The sequence below is a fragment of the Enoplosus armatus genome, chromosome 2 (assembly GCF_043641665.1).
Source record: "Enoplosus armatus isolate fEnoArm2 chromosome 2, fEnoArm2.hap1, whole genome shotgun sequence".
NCBI classification, from domain to species: domain Eukaryota; kingdom Metazoa; phylum Chordata; class Actinopteri; order Centrarchiformes; family Enoplosidae; genus Enoplosus; species Enoplosus armatus.
In genome coordinates this window covers 15,854,280-15,870,878 of record NC_092181.1, presented here as the reverse complement: position 1 = coordinate 15,870,878, position 16,599 = coordinate 15,854,280, and the positions used below count along the sequence as shown (strand labels likewise).

The 16,599-nt window shown below is 41.7% G+C and overlaps 1 protein-coding gene across 7 annotated transcripts in view; it reads right to left on the bottom strand.

Moving 5' to 3' along the window:
* Window positions 1-16,599, bottom strand: part of apbb2b (amyloid beta (A4) precursor protein-binding, family B, member 2b) — a 43,865-nt gene that overhangs the window by 13,468 nt on the left and 13,798 nt on the right. For 2 of the 7 annotated variants that reach the window (XM_070915418.1, XM_070915416.1), the window contains exons 1-5: window positions 10,848-11,398; window positions 4,750-4,994; window positions 1,735-1,785; window positions 475-560; window positions 66-126 (exon numbers count right to left, since the gene is read on the bottom strand). In XM_070915418.1, the coding sequence (XP_070771519.1) occupies window positions 66-126; window positions 475-560; window positions 1,735-1,785; window positions 4,750-4,994; window positions 10,848-11,268 (864 nt within the window). In that variant the 5' untranslated portion in view covers window positions 11,269-11,398. Of the gene's footprint in view, window positions 1-65; window positions 127-474; window positions 561-1,734; window positions 1,786-2,876; window positions 2,937-3,492; window positions 3,625-4,749; window positions 4,995-6,309; window positions 6,313-10,847; window positions 11,916-13,191; window positions 13,259-14,237; window positions 14,345-16,599 lie in introns of those variants that run through there. The other 5 variants (XM_070915414.1, XM_070915415.1, XM_070915419.1 and 2 more) reach the window with 5 other exon arrangements.

Here is a 16,599-nt window from a genome sequence, read left to right as displayed (position 1 = left end):
AGATTATGAAGAATCATGCAGGCTTTGAACTGGAGTTCAAGAAGTTTAGGAAAAAGGCTCCTTACCTTTGCTTCTGGGTCACTGTTGCCACTGCTGGACTCCTCTGCTTCCACTGCTGGACGGTTCCTGGAAAAAAAAGATGGTGTAAAAAATTCAGGATGTAGTTATACGATTAGCAGTGTGGCATTATTATTGTTGCAACCATTAGCTGCTTTACTAACAAGGTTCCTGTCCTGCATGTGAAGGCTACAGGCAGTCATTACACTAATAGAGAAAATGGAGGCATTTCCTGAGTAGAACGACTAACTCCTGCTTTGTCTGACCTCATTTAACTTAAATACTGATTAAACACAAGATTAGAGAAACGAAGAGAGAAAAGAAAAGAAGAGACAGAGACATTTTTGTGTCTGCTTGTATGTGTATGTGTGTGTGTGTGTGTGTGTGTGTGTGTGTGTGTGTGTACAGGTATTTCACCTTAGCTTGAGTGATGCGTAGCGAAGTGTGGCACCCTCAAACTCCTTCAGACTGGGGTCAGGGTTCACCGTGGCTGCCTGCAGGTCCTGGTGCACACAGGTGACATCATTACAGTGTGCAAAAATGACACAGAAATAAACCCCACATCTTTGGCTAAATGGTAACTACCTTAAAACCCCTTTCACACATGTAACCTGTAAGATTGTTGGATAAAAATGTCTGGGGTTCACAGGTCTCCTGTATGAAGAGGAACTCTCTGATCCCACAGGACATAACAATTGCGCTCAGATAGGAGCCTTGTCGTCTCCAATACTTGGTTTTATTTTAAGCTACTTTATAGTTGCAAGGTAATGCAGTGGAAAGTGATCCAGATGTATTCTGATAACCCTTTATTAATGCAAGAGGATATCAAATTCACATCATTCTTATAACAGGGTCAATGTCCACTTGCTGTTTGCCTTTAAGGTTTAATTTTCCGACAACATAGCTTGTGAATGTGGTTCTGTTTGGCATCAATTCTTAGATGTTGGAACTTCCCATTATTACATAAAACTACATCATTTCTTTATGATTGAATTGCTTAATAGACCAACATACAGTACATTTGGAACTCCCAAGAGAATTGCATGCTTTTCCCGGGGATGTTGGTGCTTTTGGTCCAACTACAGCTGTGACAGATGTCCAGAAATCTGACCATCATAAACAAAAATCACATTGAGCCCTGTTCCAACTACATCTATCTACAACTATAATGCATAACATTCGCGGGTAACAGGGCAAGTGGGAGAGGGGCTAACAAACCTGGCAGCAACCAAATGGAAATATTTTGACCCCACACAGTATATGCCTGCATGCATCCAAAAGTGGGCGGAAAGGCCTTGCTGGATGGGAAAATGGCGTTGGTGTGTTATGTGTAATGGGGCATGCTGCATCAGGGAGAGAAAGTTAACATGTAGTATGTACACACACTTGTGTGTGCAAACACATCCAGGAAGGAAAGATGACAATATTTTAGCCACATAAGTGAAGAAAGAAACAACCTGTTGAGTGTGTTGCTACAGCCAAAAACAGATGTTTTACATACCAGGCATGACAAAATGCTGTGGGTGGTGCAGTTATATTTATGCTGAAGCATCAGCCACACATGCTTTTGCCCAGGCAGTGAATTTGTAGCACATAATGCATAAATGCACACACTCTAAGAGCTGGTGAGGATAGACCAAGAACAAGACTCATTGGCGTTGAGTGCATTATACTTGCCTTCCACACTTCACTATCAATCTTTCCGCCAAAATCACTCCACACCTGTTTCTACATACAGCGTTAAAACACACACACACACACACACATACACACATAGTGGTGGGGGTCAAAGATTGGGGGTCAAAGGTGGGAGGGGAGCAAGGGAAAAAAGACAGGATAAGGCTGTTAGCTAACTAGCTTACTCCACATCGAGTGCCTGTTGCAATAAGGAGCGACCCAGAAAAACATTTCTCCAATGAAAAGCCATCAATGAAGACTTTAAAATGTTTTCTCAGATGTTTCTTGCTCCTATTGAACATTCACCTCCCTACTGAGAATCTACTGATTCTTGATTAGTAGAATATGAACAATACAGACATAGAGTGCAGTCAGGGCTTATTTGGACACTTTTTTCCGTTGCTTTCGATCATTACCTAAGGCATGATTTGATATTCTCTAAAAAAGAAGCACCGGTAAAAGTAAAGACAAAATAATAGTCAAAATCAGTAATAGAAAATACTATATACAGTAGTGTGTACATATTATTATTGTTATTATTATCATTGCAGTGTTTGTTATGTTGCACACACTATTACTGCACAAAACACTGTCTTTGTCCATGAATGCACACAAACTGCTGTGAGGTTGTAAGTGCATAGGGAACCACTTTACCTTCACACTCATAGTTTTATTTCAACTTAAATGTGCTGGAGTACAGAGCCAAATACTTCCTGACAGCACTGTATGTTATACAAGTAGACATATGTATACAGTAATATACACACACATACAGATGCTGTAGGTATATTTTCTTCCATCTGTGCCACACACACACACACACACACGCACACACGCACACGCACACACACACACACACACACACACACACACACACACACACACACTCAAACACACACACACACACACACACACACACACACACACACACACACACACTCAAACACACGCACACGCACACACACACGCACACACACACACACACACACACACACTCAACACACACACACACACACACACACACACACACACACACACACACACACACACACATTTACATACAGAAAGAAAGCACAACTCAAGGCTGTTGAGCCCAAAGAGAAGAAGAAGAGTGGTGGACAGACCGTGGAAAAGTTTCCTACCTTGTCCTCATCTTCGTGATGCTCTTGATCAGGCATGCCCTGCAGAGATGTGGAACGAGGCTAAGGAGAGAAGGAGAGGGAGGCAGAGAGAGACGAAGTATTAAAGAAAATGACTAAAATCTCCATTTGTCTGTCTGCCATGTTGGCTGTTGTGTCACTGGATAATAATCGAGTAGTCTGCAGGTCAGTCGCTCCAGATAGATGTGCCAGAGTGAGATTCTGGCACATCTATCTGTCAACATCAGTCCATTTTCACTGGATCAATATTTTATCTACACCAGGCTCCTCTATATCAATCTCCTTTGCTCTCTTCGTTTCCCTCCATCATTCTGCATGATTGACTGATTGATTGACTCAGTGTTCTTGCATCCCTGTATTCTGCTGCTAGACTGGACTATTGACGGTCCTCTCTCTGTCTGTCTCTTAAACCGGCTGTCTTCTTGCATATTTCTGCCAATCTTCCAGTAGGATGACGCAAAAACAGACATACAACCAGACAAATACAATGTCCTGTCTAAAAAGGCCACATGGACGCTTAAATTGAATTCTTGTAAAATGTGCAGAATACCACAGACAGTAAGTACAATGAAACAGAAAAAAAAGCTTTTGTTCTTACAAAGTAGCAGCTGTTGACAAATCCACATGTGGTGAGGGTGGGCTCAAGGGTGGAGAGAGGCTCCACTGAGCTGTCGGAGGTGGTACTTCCTGAACGAGTTGACGCCCTGAAGAAGATCTCTGCCTGGCACAACTACGAGCGCACACACACACACACACACAAAAGCACAGTTATGAGAAACTGCTGTATTTAATAGATCTTCATTGGTGTGTACTGTTATTGACTCTACACAGACATAAGTGGCTATTCGGGGATTAAGGAAATGGCTAAGTTCCCTTGTTAAGACTAACATGTGCTTTTAAATTTTCAGTGTTATTATCAGCAGCATGGCTTGGTCCCAAAGTCGGAAAAGGTCTTCTGAAGGTGTAACACATTGGGTACCTGGGCATAAAAATCTAACTTTATGCCACACTGCCTGATTAAGTGTTTATCACAAAATATCATTTATAATGCCAGTTCTTATTAAAATACTCCAGAGGTTTTTATAGAATGCCAACATAGCATTTAGCTTCTCAGATCATGGAGATAATAATACTCTCAGAAGAAGAGCACTGCAATGTAATTCAACAACACCACAAAATGCAGCCTCCAAAATGATCGTAACATTGAATCAACACTCCTCTAATACAGTTTCAACAGAAGCTGAAAATTATAATCTTCACGAAGGAAGGACTGTTGTATTAGACTACATTAATTCTAGCTAGGTGTACCTAATACACTGACAACTGAGCGTACAATATCCACACGTTATTGCAGCCACTCTCATATTCATTCTCTGCTGTGTGTAATTCTGTTGATTTATACTCATCACAAGCATCAAACAAACATTTTAATTTTTACAAGCATGTAATAATGCTGATTTGACAAAGACTTATAAAAGACCCAATCTAGACTAATAATGAGGATTTTAATTTTCAACTAAATTGTACTGCAGTCATAAGACAATATTAGCTATTAGTCATTCACATTTGCCTACTGTACAGCAATAGGTTGTTTGTTTGTTTGTGTTTTAATCTAAGTTTGACTTCATTATTTTTGTGTTCATTTAAATCTGTGAGTTCATTATATTTCCCATTGTTCGTCATCATCTCTCTACAATGTGGATGTTTTGTCTTCAGACTGTACTCCTGTACATAATTTGAGCGTGGCCACTATCAGAAAGACTAACAAGCTGTTTGCCGTCACTTAAACCATGTTGGGAGGTCACAGTTAAAAAAAAAAAGGAACAATTTAGATGAGACCTAAAATGTGTCTTACCTCATGGTCAGGAGTGGGTGAGGGGCTGAGTGAGCCCAGGGAGTGTTTACGTGGTGTGGAGGCTGTGTGGTCGCCCAGGGCCTGGGACTCTGTCTGTCCAGGGGGTGCTGGGCGGGTCGCAGGCCTTTCCCACTGGGTGGTGCCCGTAGGAATGTGCCAGTAGTAGATACCGGCCATGTCTGTGATCTTCTTCCATCCTGGAGGCAGGTCAGGGTCTGTCTGGCATGACTGCTCACTCCAGATATCTGGTGGAAAAACGCACATATGGATGGTTTGATAGACATCAACAAGAAAAAAGTACAACTTCATTAAACTGACAGACCTCTTACATACTTAACTTACCAACACATGTATAAACACACCTCTGTGGCTGCACACAAACATAGTATATTGATTTTTCTTCCATATGATCAAATTGGCCTTTGTTAAATGGAGGTTCACCCTCCCACTCATATACTGAATGATATCAACAGCTGACTGGGATTACCAGCATGTGCTGCAGCTGTCATTTAACAGCCGTATCTTTCCACAGACAACAACTGAGTAAAACTTGTTAAGTACTGCTGTTGCCCAAGCACATACCTTAATAATTTTAAATAAAACTTATCACACAGTAAAATAACAACTCCCAAAAACACACACATGCAAAAGCATTCCTCTCACACTTAGAACAGCTAGACATGTCAGATGCAGTCCCAATGAGCTAGCCCAAAGCAGAATTTAAATATATATGGTTTTATTCAACACAGCACAAATGAGGACTTATTATCAGTCTTTGGCCCTAGTAACTTTATTAGCTTTTTCTCTAAACCCAGTATCATACAAATCTGCTCTCTCATTTCCATGGGCGTATGATCCATTATGGGTCCTTTAATTTTATCAGCTCATAAATCAGAAGTATGTCCAAAATACAACAGTTGTAATCTAGAAATTGATTACCATCTGTCCGAAATGATGCCACAAGCCAGATTGTCTCACATATTAATGATGGATTTGATGTCAGCACACATGCTAACATGAGCAAAAACAACAACAACAAAAAAAAAACCTCCCCCTGCCACAAAAACAAGAAGAGCTTTCTATGGTGAGTGCTCAAGTTAGATAGAGGTCAAGGAGACTTCTCTGGAAGACCACAAACAAAACAGTGGGGATGAAAATTAATTTTGGAGGCAACAAAACCAGAGCCAGGCTAAAATGAGGGGCCAAAACATGTACCATTTCTTTTTCAAGATCAGTATGGTCCACATCTGCAGTGGTACATGTTGCTTCCCATAAGCCAGCCTCCACTCTGAGGAGGCTGACTTATGGTCCCGCGTACTTTTGGCTTCTGTACATTACATAGTTAATTACACATTGCCAGTGATGGCAATTGAACTTATATTGTATGACTCACTTTGACAAAGCTTTTATTTATAAATGACATAAGTCAAAACTCCATGTACAACTAAAAGAAGTGGAAGGACAAGGAATATTTATCTTCAAACTAAATTAAAAAGGCGCAAGCACTAATTATAATTTAAAAAGCAGAAAAACTGTATGAGTTGATTCATTTAGACCTACCGGCTCAGTTCTAAAACTACTCAGTACTTATACTTCTCTTCCCTAACATAACACAGCAGCAGCATATAGAGCAGATGGCTGTTACCATAATTTATTTGACAGTGATACATGTAGAGGAAATACAGCAGTTACCTTAAAAAAACACACACACACACACACACACACACACACACACACACACACACACACACATAGATCCTGTGTAGAGATGGAACCAGAGTGCTTATATATCACTTTTTTCTTTCACTCATGCTAAATGTCATCTCATCTGAAGGTTGCAGTTTCCTACAGATCTACTGATGGCATCTTCGTGAGTGTGAAGTAGATGTAGTGGCAGAGGTAGTAAAGATGGTCTGAAACTGCATTAGGTGGTGTAGTAACTGATGAAGGTGATATAAGCTCTGAGGGACTGGTCAGCTGGTGTTGTGTAGTTGTGTGTGTGTGATTGTACAAAGAGCTCTCAAACTGCTGACCATGCTGATGAAACACAGCCCATAGGCCTGTCGCCACGACAGCAGGCTGTATGTCATCATGACGACTGGGTCGGTCCAGATTGAGATGGAATTCAGAAACACACACACACACACACACACACACACACAAAGACATGCAGAGGTAAGTTATTAAGACTTGTTTTATTAGACTTAGTTTGGAAATCACTCACAAGGCTTAGGAAAATGCACCCATACATTCTTTTCACAGGCAGACATCTATTGGGGCTTAAGACTGTGCTTTAGAGCAAGGAGCTTAGAAGTAGTGTCTTCTGGGAGTTGCAGTCTTTTATGAGCAAAAAAAAAATAGGTCAGATCCAATAAAACTACAACAGAGGGAACCTGAGTGTCTCTGCTATGAGCGTGGGGGAAGATGGTGACTCAGAGAATGGGTGCCAGTATGAAATGAACAGACTACTGGATGAGGATTAAAGCATGTACGTACACAAGAGGAGAGAGAGGGGAGAGCTCTGGCTGTTTTAGTGCTCTGCCTGGCTTGACTCGAGATATCACGCCTCAAAGTTAGCAGCTTCACCCTCTGCAAGCACCATGGCAAGCGTGGAATTGGAAGGAAAAGCTGAAGCGTGCTAACAGTGAGGCTAGCAACTGTCATGCACCTATGCAGCTCATGGAAATGTGCCACGGCCGAGCTACGTAGCACTTAGCCTGTGATAGCCTCGGTTAGCATGCAGCTCCTTGTCAGAGCAGAGAGTTAGGCAGAGGGGGAGGGGAGAGCAGTGAGCTTCAGGAGCAAAACACATACACATGTTCTCCCTGGCGTACAACACCATATATACACACTACCATGACCAGACCGGTGCACACATTCACTCACAACACAACCAAATACAGCATGCCTATGACAGATATTTAGATATCATTACAGAGACAAACTTCATCCCCATCCCACACTCAAACTCGAACCCCACAGTTTAGTTTCCAGCCGACTCCGACAGATGCACCTACCCTCGTAATTGACAATCACAATGGCCAGCATGTAGTCTTTCCCCAGCATCATAGTTAGCTATCTGCCTCTCATACAGCAAAACCCAGTGCTGTAACCAAAGAGAAAACCCCAGACAGAGATAGAAAGAGAGAGAGAGGAGAGAGAGGAGAAAGAGGGGGGACACTGCAAGAGAGGGGGTGAGGAGAAAAAGAGAGGAGAGAGGAGAGAGAGCGTGAGAGGGACATGGAGACACATTGAGGCAGGGAGGCAGGGACAACATGACGTGAAAAGAGAGGCAGGGAAGAGGGGGAGACAAGAGTGAATGAGGGGGGAGTGCAAGTGGGAGAAAAGACAGACAGCGATCGATAGATAGATAGATAGATAGATAGATAGATAGATAGATAGATAGATAGATAGATAGATAGATAGATAGATAGATAGAGGTTGTGTATCCCCTGCAGCTGAGCTATGTTTGCTGTTGTTGTCTCTCCTTCCTCTATCTGGAGCATCGACAACATCAACAGCTCAGATAAGCCTGCCCTCCCTTTCCTGTCCTAAAGCAAACACACACACACAGAAACTCAAAATGTGGCACGCTCGTCCTCATCAAATGTCTATGTTTATCGCTTTCTCCCTCCTTTCCTCCTTCCCTTTAGCCTCTCTAGGTTGTCCTGGCAACCCCCAGCTCATCTTTCATTCAGTATCATATCCAGTGGAGATGTGTGGAGGAGGAGGAGGAGGAGGAGGAGGAGGAGGAGGAGGAGCAGCAAAGAGGGAGGGAGACATACAGTAGGGCTGATAGAGGGAGAAAAAAACGGCAAAGAAGAGGGCCTTGATATACTGCGGGTGGAAAGATTAAGTGGGTGACAGAGAAAAAGAGAGAAGAAAGTAGCTCGATATCTGACTGACAAAAAAACACTGGACTTCACATGTTGCTGCACTGCCTTCATCCACATTGAACTCATGTGTTACAATGCATGTTGTTGTGTAAGAATGCGAAGGACCTGTTTAAATGACCTTCCTCAACTGTGTGTGCGCATGTGTGTGTTTTGGCTCCTCTGTGTGAAAGCAGTGTCATATTGGTCCTCTAACCCACAACATCCACAGAGGAATCTGACACACACCTGGGAAAACAACACCGTTCTGTCAATATATGAGAGAGGCAGACAGGAGGGCACAGCAGTATGGACGACTATGTGTTAGATATTGATGAATCCAACATGAATGATACCAGCATGTGGATTATCGACTCTTCAGCAAAGCCTCGGAGGACAATACGTCTACGTACAGCTAACTTCTACTTTTTGTCCTCTGCTCAGCTCATCAGTACACACACATTGATCTACACAAAACATAAAGCCATCCCATGAGAGGATTATCACTTTGGAATTTTAGATGAAGACAAGCAAGAGGAAATCGGGACAGAAGTGTAACACAGACAAGCTGCTGGTAATCATGTAGAGAAGATGAAATACACAGATGCTCAGAGGCTCCATTTCAAAAGGGACAGTGAGTCATCAGAGAGCTGGAAGAGAAGCTTTCTGGGAGAATAAAAAAAAGCAGCAACGAGGCTCAGCAGCTCAAAGCACTGCAACTCTCACAGCCTGAGAGGATGGTTTACAGCCGAGTTCATGTCAGAGGTCGGGGCTGCTGCTCTAGAGGAGATGGATGTGTTTCATATGTTTTACAGTGAAGCACAAGGCAGAGAGCTTTAATGGGCCAATTAAACCAAACATCCAGATTTTTACATAACGCTGACAAAGAAATACAATGACTCTAACAGACCTTCTGCAGAGGTAGGCAACAAGCGACTTCAAGAAAGAAGAGGCCCACAACAGAGGTGATGACTCAAAAGAATTTCTTAACTTCAGTCACACAATTCACCCCAAAAGTTCTGACTTATATTCACTGTCAATGTCAGGTAATGGCACTGATAAATAATTAGTGTGGTGATAATAAATACTTTAGTCGAAACCCAGACATTTAAAGTTAAAGCATATTTGTGTTTCTAATTAATGTACAACCACATTTTACAATAAAGCTGAAACGATTAGTTGATTGACAAAAGAATAATCAGCAGCTATTTACATTACATTATACATTTATACATTCTCTCATTTCAACTTCTCATTTGAGAGGATTTGCTTCTTTTCTTTGTTTTATGTGATGGTAAACTGAACATATTTAGCTTTTGGACTGTCAAGCAATTTGAACACATTGAAGACATCACCTTGGGCTTTAAGAAGTTTTGATGGCCATTTTTCAGTATTTTGATTATGATATTTATAGATCAAGTGATTCATCAATTAATTGAGAAAATGCAGATTCATTGATAATGAAAATAACTGTTAGTTGCTGCCCTATTTTACATCTATAAATACAGGTATAGGGACATTTCTTCTGACTGTCTAGACACATTGCATGCCCAGCAAGGTGGGCTGGGAAAAATATCATGACAAACATGTGCATGTGTCTGTATATGTGTGTGTCAAAACTGCTTCCTCCATTTATTATCTGCAGAAATGTTCATATTCTCTGAAAAAAGAATGATGAAAAGCAAGAGTAGGAAAGGACAGTACAGAAGATTATAGGGAGCTAAAGCAGCTCCTCTCTCTTGAGTATCGGCTTTAGACGAAACATCAAAGACGAAGAGAAAGAGAGAGATAATGGAAGCTAAAGATTTTGTATTAACTCATGACTACCCTGCATGGCCTGTTCTCAGACATGCACACACACATATGCACAAAACACAGCTTGAAACAGGACGCAGCTGATCTAGCTTGCTAACCACCCATGAGGTTACAAGGGCACTTCCTGTCCCAAAGAGATTCTGGGAGATTTACTGGAGGCTGGAGTGTTTGTTATTCTGTTCCAGCAATGTCTGAATTCTGCACATACACACATACACACAGTCACCATAAATGGAAACATGTCATCAGCAGAGAGGACGGTGAAACCACTACATAGCACACAGGAGAAAAGAAAAACACACACCAGAGTAACTGACACACACTCACATGAAAACTATGCCAAACATCAGTAAATGACAGTGGCTGCAAAGTTTACTGTAATAAACTTTTTGCAGCAAGTTGTGTGTGTACCTGTCTCCTCTGGGGAGTTGCTCTCCTGGGACAGTGTGGTCCAACTCAACTCCTCGTCACTGGGGTTCAGATTCTGGATGCGGTTCAAAGCACAGTCTGTCTTTGCGCCAGTCCTTCTGTCCTTCTTGGTCTCTGGAGAAGAGGAGGAAGAGGAGGAGCAGGAGGCCACGGAGAGCAAGGGCGTGTCCTCTGGGCTGGCTTTCCTGGGTGGGGAGGGAGGAGGAGGTACCGGAGAGTCCTTGCCTGATTTGAGAAGCTTGAGGTTGGAGTGGAGGTCAGAGATAAGTTCCAGGCCTGAAGAAACTTTGTGGTTCTTCACGGGAGACTCACTTGTTATCATCAGTAAAGGCTTCTTCTCCTCCTCGTCCTGTTCCTCTACTACCACCTCATCTCCGTCTTCCTCAATCTTCATCTTCGACATAATTTCCTTCTCAGACAAGATGCTGATGTCATCGCTCTCTTCTGCCTCAATGTTCAAGTCAAAGCCCAAATCTGTTGTGTTGCCGTTCAGCTTGAGCTCCACGGTCGTGTTAATGTTACAGTCTATGTCCGATTCAATTTTCTGCTCGGGCTCTGCATCAGTGTTAGTGTCTGGGTGCAGTTCAACATCTAGCTTAATGACATCATCCTCTCGGTCATTATTGGTGAGAGTGTGACTGTCATGCTCCTCAGATGCGTTGACATTGAGATCACCTGCTGCAGTTTCTGAATTACACTCCAACTCTGCTGGGTCGGTGGTGTTTTTGTTGTGATCCTGACCGGCTTTACGGAGCTGGTTGACTCCGTTCTTGGCTAGTTTGGGATTGTTGGGGGTTGAAGACTGCGATGGGGATGATGATGGTGACGATGAAGGTGGCACTGCGTCTCCGAGGCCCATGGCAGCCTGGATACTGGTAAGTGCATACTTTTTGCGACACTTGGGAGGCGTGGCGGAGCCCTGTTTGATGACGTCACTGCTGAGCAGCTGGTTGTGTGATGAGCGAAGGCTGAGTGAGGTGGGAGGCGTGGCAGCAGGGCCATTATGATTAGTCACATCTACTGACATCATTGTGGCACAAGACAGTTCACCTGGAAGAGAATGAGAGGGGGAACAGGAGGTGAATACATTTAAATCCACACGTGTTAACGGTGTACGATATACTGTAAGAATGGTGTCCCATTGCTTCCTTACTACTGCTGTTTGCATTATAACAGCTATTCTTACATTGTAATGTAAAAGACTGGTGCTGTGTGGTGAAACTTCAAACTTCCAATAAACAAATAACATTCTCGCAGCAGCAGCCAACAGTTTAACAGAGTAGAACATGTTCAGTTTAAAACATAAGTACAACAAATTAAGTTATATAACTAATAAAGAACTGCTTTTGCGTCAATTGGACCATTAACAGATTTTTATAAATACTGTACATATTCATTATTGGCTCACCACATGAGGAGAATTACAGAACAGATGTACAAGTTCACAATCATTAATTATGCCAAAAGCCTAAGGAAAGAAATATGTCCAGGCATGCAAAATATACCAAGTTAACTATTAATATTTAAACTTAATTGGAAAAATGCTATAATAGTAGATAAACAATGATGCAACCTGGGGCTATTTTTCTTTTGGTTTGGTTTGCACTATCATAGAAATGTAATTAATCATACCAGAGCTTTAGTCAGACAAGAGGTCTCCTGAATGCATTAAAAAATCCTTAAAGGTCTGGTGATATTCTATGGTTTTCTTATTGTCACCAAACCCAACAAAAAGACCAAAACCAAAAATGAATTGATCCTACTAAGTAGTGCCTGTATAGCCAAAGCCTAACTCAGTATGTAGTAGTAGTAGTGAGCCACAGAGCGAGACTGTTGTTGAAAAATTAATGAAAACACATAAATGACACACGTAAAATGTGGTATATTTTGTCCTGGTGCTGTATATACTTGCTAACATACCAAATCCGCAGATGAAAATAATACACAATTTACTCCGGTTTGAGTAATGTTTGCTAAAAACTACAGTGCCAGTGCTACACTGCTGTTTCAGGAAAACCAGTGTTGGGAAGCTAGATTGTATTGAGAGAAGGACTAACACAGGGTTATTTTGGGCTTTTTCATGGGATTTGTTGACAATAACAAAAATGTAGAATATTGCCAGGCTTATCTTTTACATTCTTGAGAGATATCACTGTGGATTGCAGACTTTAAAAACTACTAGCTACTGCAGAGCAGGGATGGGTAACTGCTCAGCATGAATAGGGGTGAGCATGGAGGTTTTCATTCCAACTGAACACAGCATGTGTGAAAGCGTGTGTGTGTGTGTGTGTGTGTGTGTGTGTGTATGTGTGTGTGTATGTTGTACCTGACAGGAGGTCAGTCATAGACTGGCGCTGGTCACGGTTCAGGGTTCAGTAGACTCAGCTGCAGATCTGAACACCACAGAGGAAAAGAAGTAAAAGAATGATCAGAAGAAGAATGCAAACAATCCTGAGTACTTCTTGGGTTGCCCTCGGAGACCACATTCATCCACGAGGAACTTGGTTTCTATGGAGACAATATAACACTGTAAGGCACTGAAGGGACTCCAAACACCATAGAAATCAAAATCATAGAAGAGGCATTGTCAATCATATACAGAGAGAGAAGTAATCAAACCTCTGTTTGTTTGGTAAAGAATTGTTTCTCATGTTATGTACATCGACCTCATGATCAGCCAGTGAATGTATAGAGGATAGTGTTTTCCCTGCCAATCAAAATCTCAAGTGGATTTCCAGAGTATTAGTGAAGGCCTAAAATATAACCTTAAACGGATACCACAGTATCACAGCACCAAAGTGTTGCTTTGGTAACAGACTAGAAGTTATTCTTGTGATGTTTATCTTCTGTCAATGCAACACCAACACTTCCTTTAGAGGGTGTTGTCTACCTGGATATGTCATTATGTGTTTAGTGAGTTTTAAGTTCATCCAAACAACAGTAAGGCTCCAATTTGCCTTCAGTGGTCCCCCTTAGATTTAGATATGCAGGGACAACCCTGCTTTAGTTCCTTCAAAGTAAAAGAGAATTTATAATATATTTTAATCTGTGACATTTACAGAAAGTCTTATGAATTATATTCATTGAGGTTAGCTTAGCGTATCCTAGCGTCCTAGCAAAGCTTAGTTGGTTTTTAGACAAAGTAAAACGATTTATCTAAATAACGTACTGTTACTATGTCTGAATACCATCCCATATTTGTGGACAACACCAATAGCAATGCTTGTAAATAATGAAAGAAGAACTAGGCCTATATTTTCAGCCGTGACAGGAACAACAACAATTTCTAAAACCTTGGAGGGTTTACAAGAGTCTATTTTTATGTTAAAAACATACCAACTTGAAAAAAGCCTTTTTACAGTTGCTACTTACTAGAGCACTAAGGATTGTGGGAAATTCCAGGATGGAGCGCGTCCATACTGGTAGTCAGTGGTTCTCTCTTCATCCAATAACGAGGGCCTCACTGAAGCAGCAGCGTCCTGAGGGAGAGACAAACATAAAGCAGGATTAATGAGAGAGAGAAAGAGGGAGGGGTAAACAGAGAGAAAGACAGAGGACTGCAGGACACCAGAGGGACAAATAATAAAGACACATCTATTATTCACAACCTCGATCAAACATTAATACACAAGGTAGGTGTGTGTGTGTGTGTGTGTGTGTGTGTGTGTGTGTGTGTGTGTGTGTGAGAGAGAGAGAGAGAGAGAGAACATAAGGCTCATTTTGTATCGAGCTCGTATTTTTTTCTTTGGTGCAGTCTTGCCAACCCTTCGCTGACTGGAACCATCATAAACTTAATGCCACCAGAGACTTGTAAACTCCCCCTACCCTGCTTTCCAACAACCAACACACACACGCACACACATTACTGCATAATGCAGTCAAGACTTGTGGACAGTTCTCACCAACACACAACCTCTATGAGCAGCGGAGAGAAAGATAATAAGCATAGTTAGAATGGACCATAAAATTCCACTTATCCCTGGCCGAGGGGCTGGAAAAACACCTGGAATGATTTAGGGGAATAAAATTGTCCCATTGCATGGATCTTTCAGCTCAACCAACAGCTGACACTGACCATGGCAAAGAGATCATTCCTCATTATTGGTAATTAATCTGCCTCATTTAAAGATTGAATCAATTACAATACAATCCTTTACAATCACACAATCCTCTGCTCCAGGTATCAGCTGCAGGGGTAAAGGCAAAAGCATGCTGAATGGACATGTTTTAAGTGCATAATGATCAGTAACAGCCCTCAGGTTTTGGTAATCAGGTAAATCCTTAAATAGCGATGGCAGCCAGTGTTATTGGCCTGGATACTCAAACTTTTGGGGGGGGGGGTGTTTAAGGTTCAATTTACCCAGTATAATTCCTCTCATTTGCATCGTGACTGAATTCACTGCAGATTTTGCAGAAGTCCTCAACTCCCAGCATGAGAACTAAACCACAACCAAGGCTTCCTCTTGTCTTTATCTCCTCCCTCTGCTTTTCCTTTAATGACGCTATCTTAAGCCTTGGACACATTTCATACTTCTGTCAGTCTTAAACAAAACAGTGGACAAAAGACTGATCAGCACAACTGACATTTGCAGACGTGTTATTATTCTGAGAGCCTGAAATACATGAAGGTCATAGGTTATTGTTTGTGCTTTACAAGAAAAACAAAAGGAGAAGAGTTTAAAGGCAGCCATGGATTGAGAAAAAAAGTTTTAGTCAGTCCATCAAGCTAACTGTCGTACTGACTGTCTGAAAGAGAGTTAGGGATTTGTTCTTTGTCACCTTCAATATATAAGGCATCAATAACTTTGCTATGTAATTAGCTTAGCTCTATATATTTTGGCATTTTACATGCTTGATCACAAAGTGGAATGCATTTGCCAACAATTCAAGCAATCTGTCACATCATTTCATATCTTAACTGAGCAAATACAGTACAAGCCATAGAGACAGAGCACACAACTGGAGGGGAAACACGATTCATTACTCTCCACTTTGAATTGCGTGAAGGTGCCTCATTGTCACTTTCGTCTCCTAGCAAACGACAGAAAAACACCTAAAAGCTGCTGTGATGCTGGGACGCACTACCAACAGGGTGAAGAACTCATAACTAAGTTTTAATAAGTTGCCGATGTCACACATCCAGTTTTAGGCTAACTATATTTCTGTAAGTTAAGCTAAAGCATTTTGAGGGGATGGTGATGATGATTTGGGGTGCAATTTTCATAAAAGGTGAATCTATGTGCCTTGATTATTAATAAATAAGTTACAATTGATAATTTGGCCAGAAAAACTGTAGAGGTTGAAAAAGTTTCACTTCTGGCCATTCAGAGAGATCATTTCACCAAGAAAAGCGAGGTAAGGTGAAGTGACACTGAGATAGACCGACAATATTGAGTTTGTCAATATACCTTTTCCTCTGTGGTAGACATGAGGTGCTAAAATAATCCTTTGACATGCTGAAATCTCATGATTTTAGCTAGCTACAGGCATTTTGTTAGCATTTCAGCTCTTGGTTGCATATCATGGCGCCATTTGTTTTCCCCTCCGGTGGCCGTGGTTTTCAGAGTATGACGCGTTTGCGCTCTGTCTCTATTGTTGATGCACTGAAAGTCAATATCATCAGGTAAGAATCTCTAAGAAAACATTTCCAAGCCCATGGGCAACATCAGGCCTTGTGTCATGCGGTCAGGATGAAACAACATGCACACTGTTTTTCTTCCCAACTTGTAAAAAC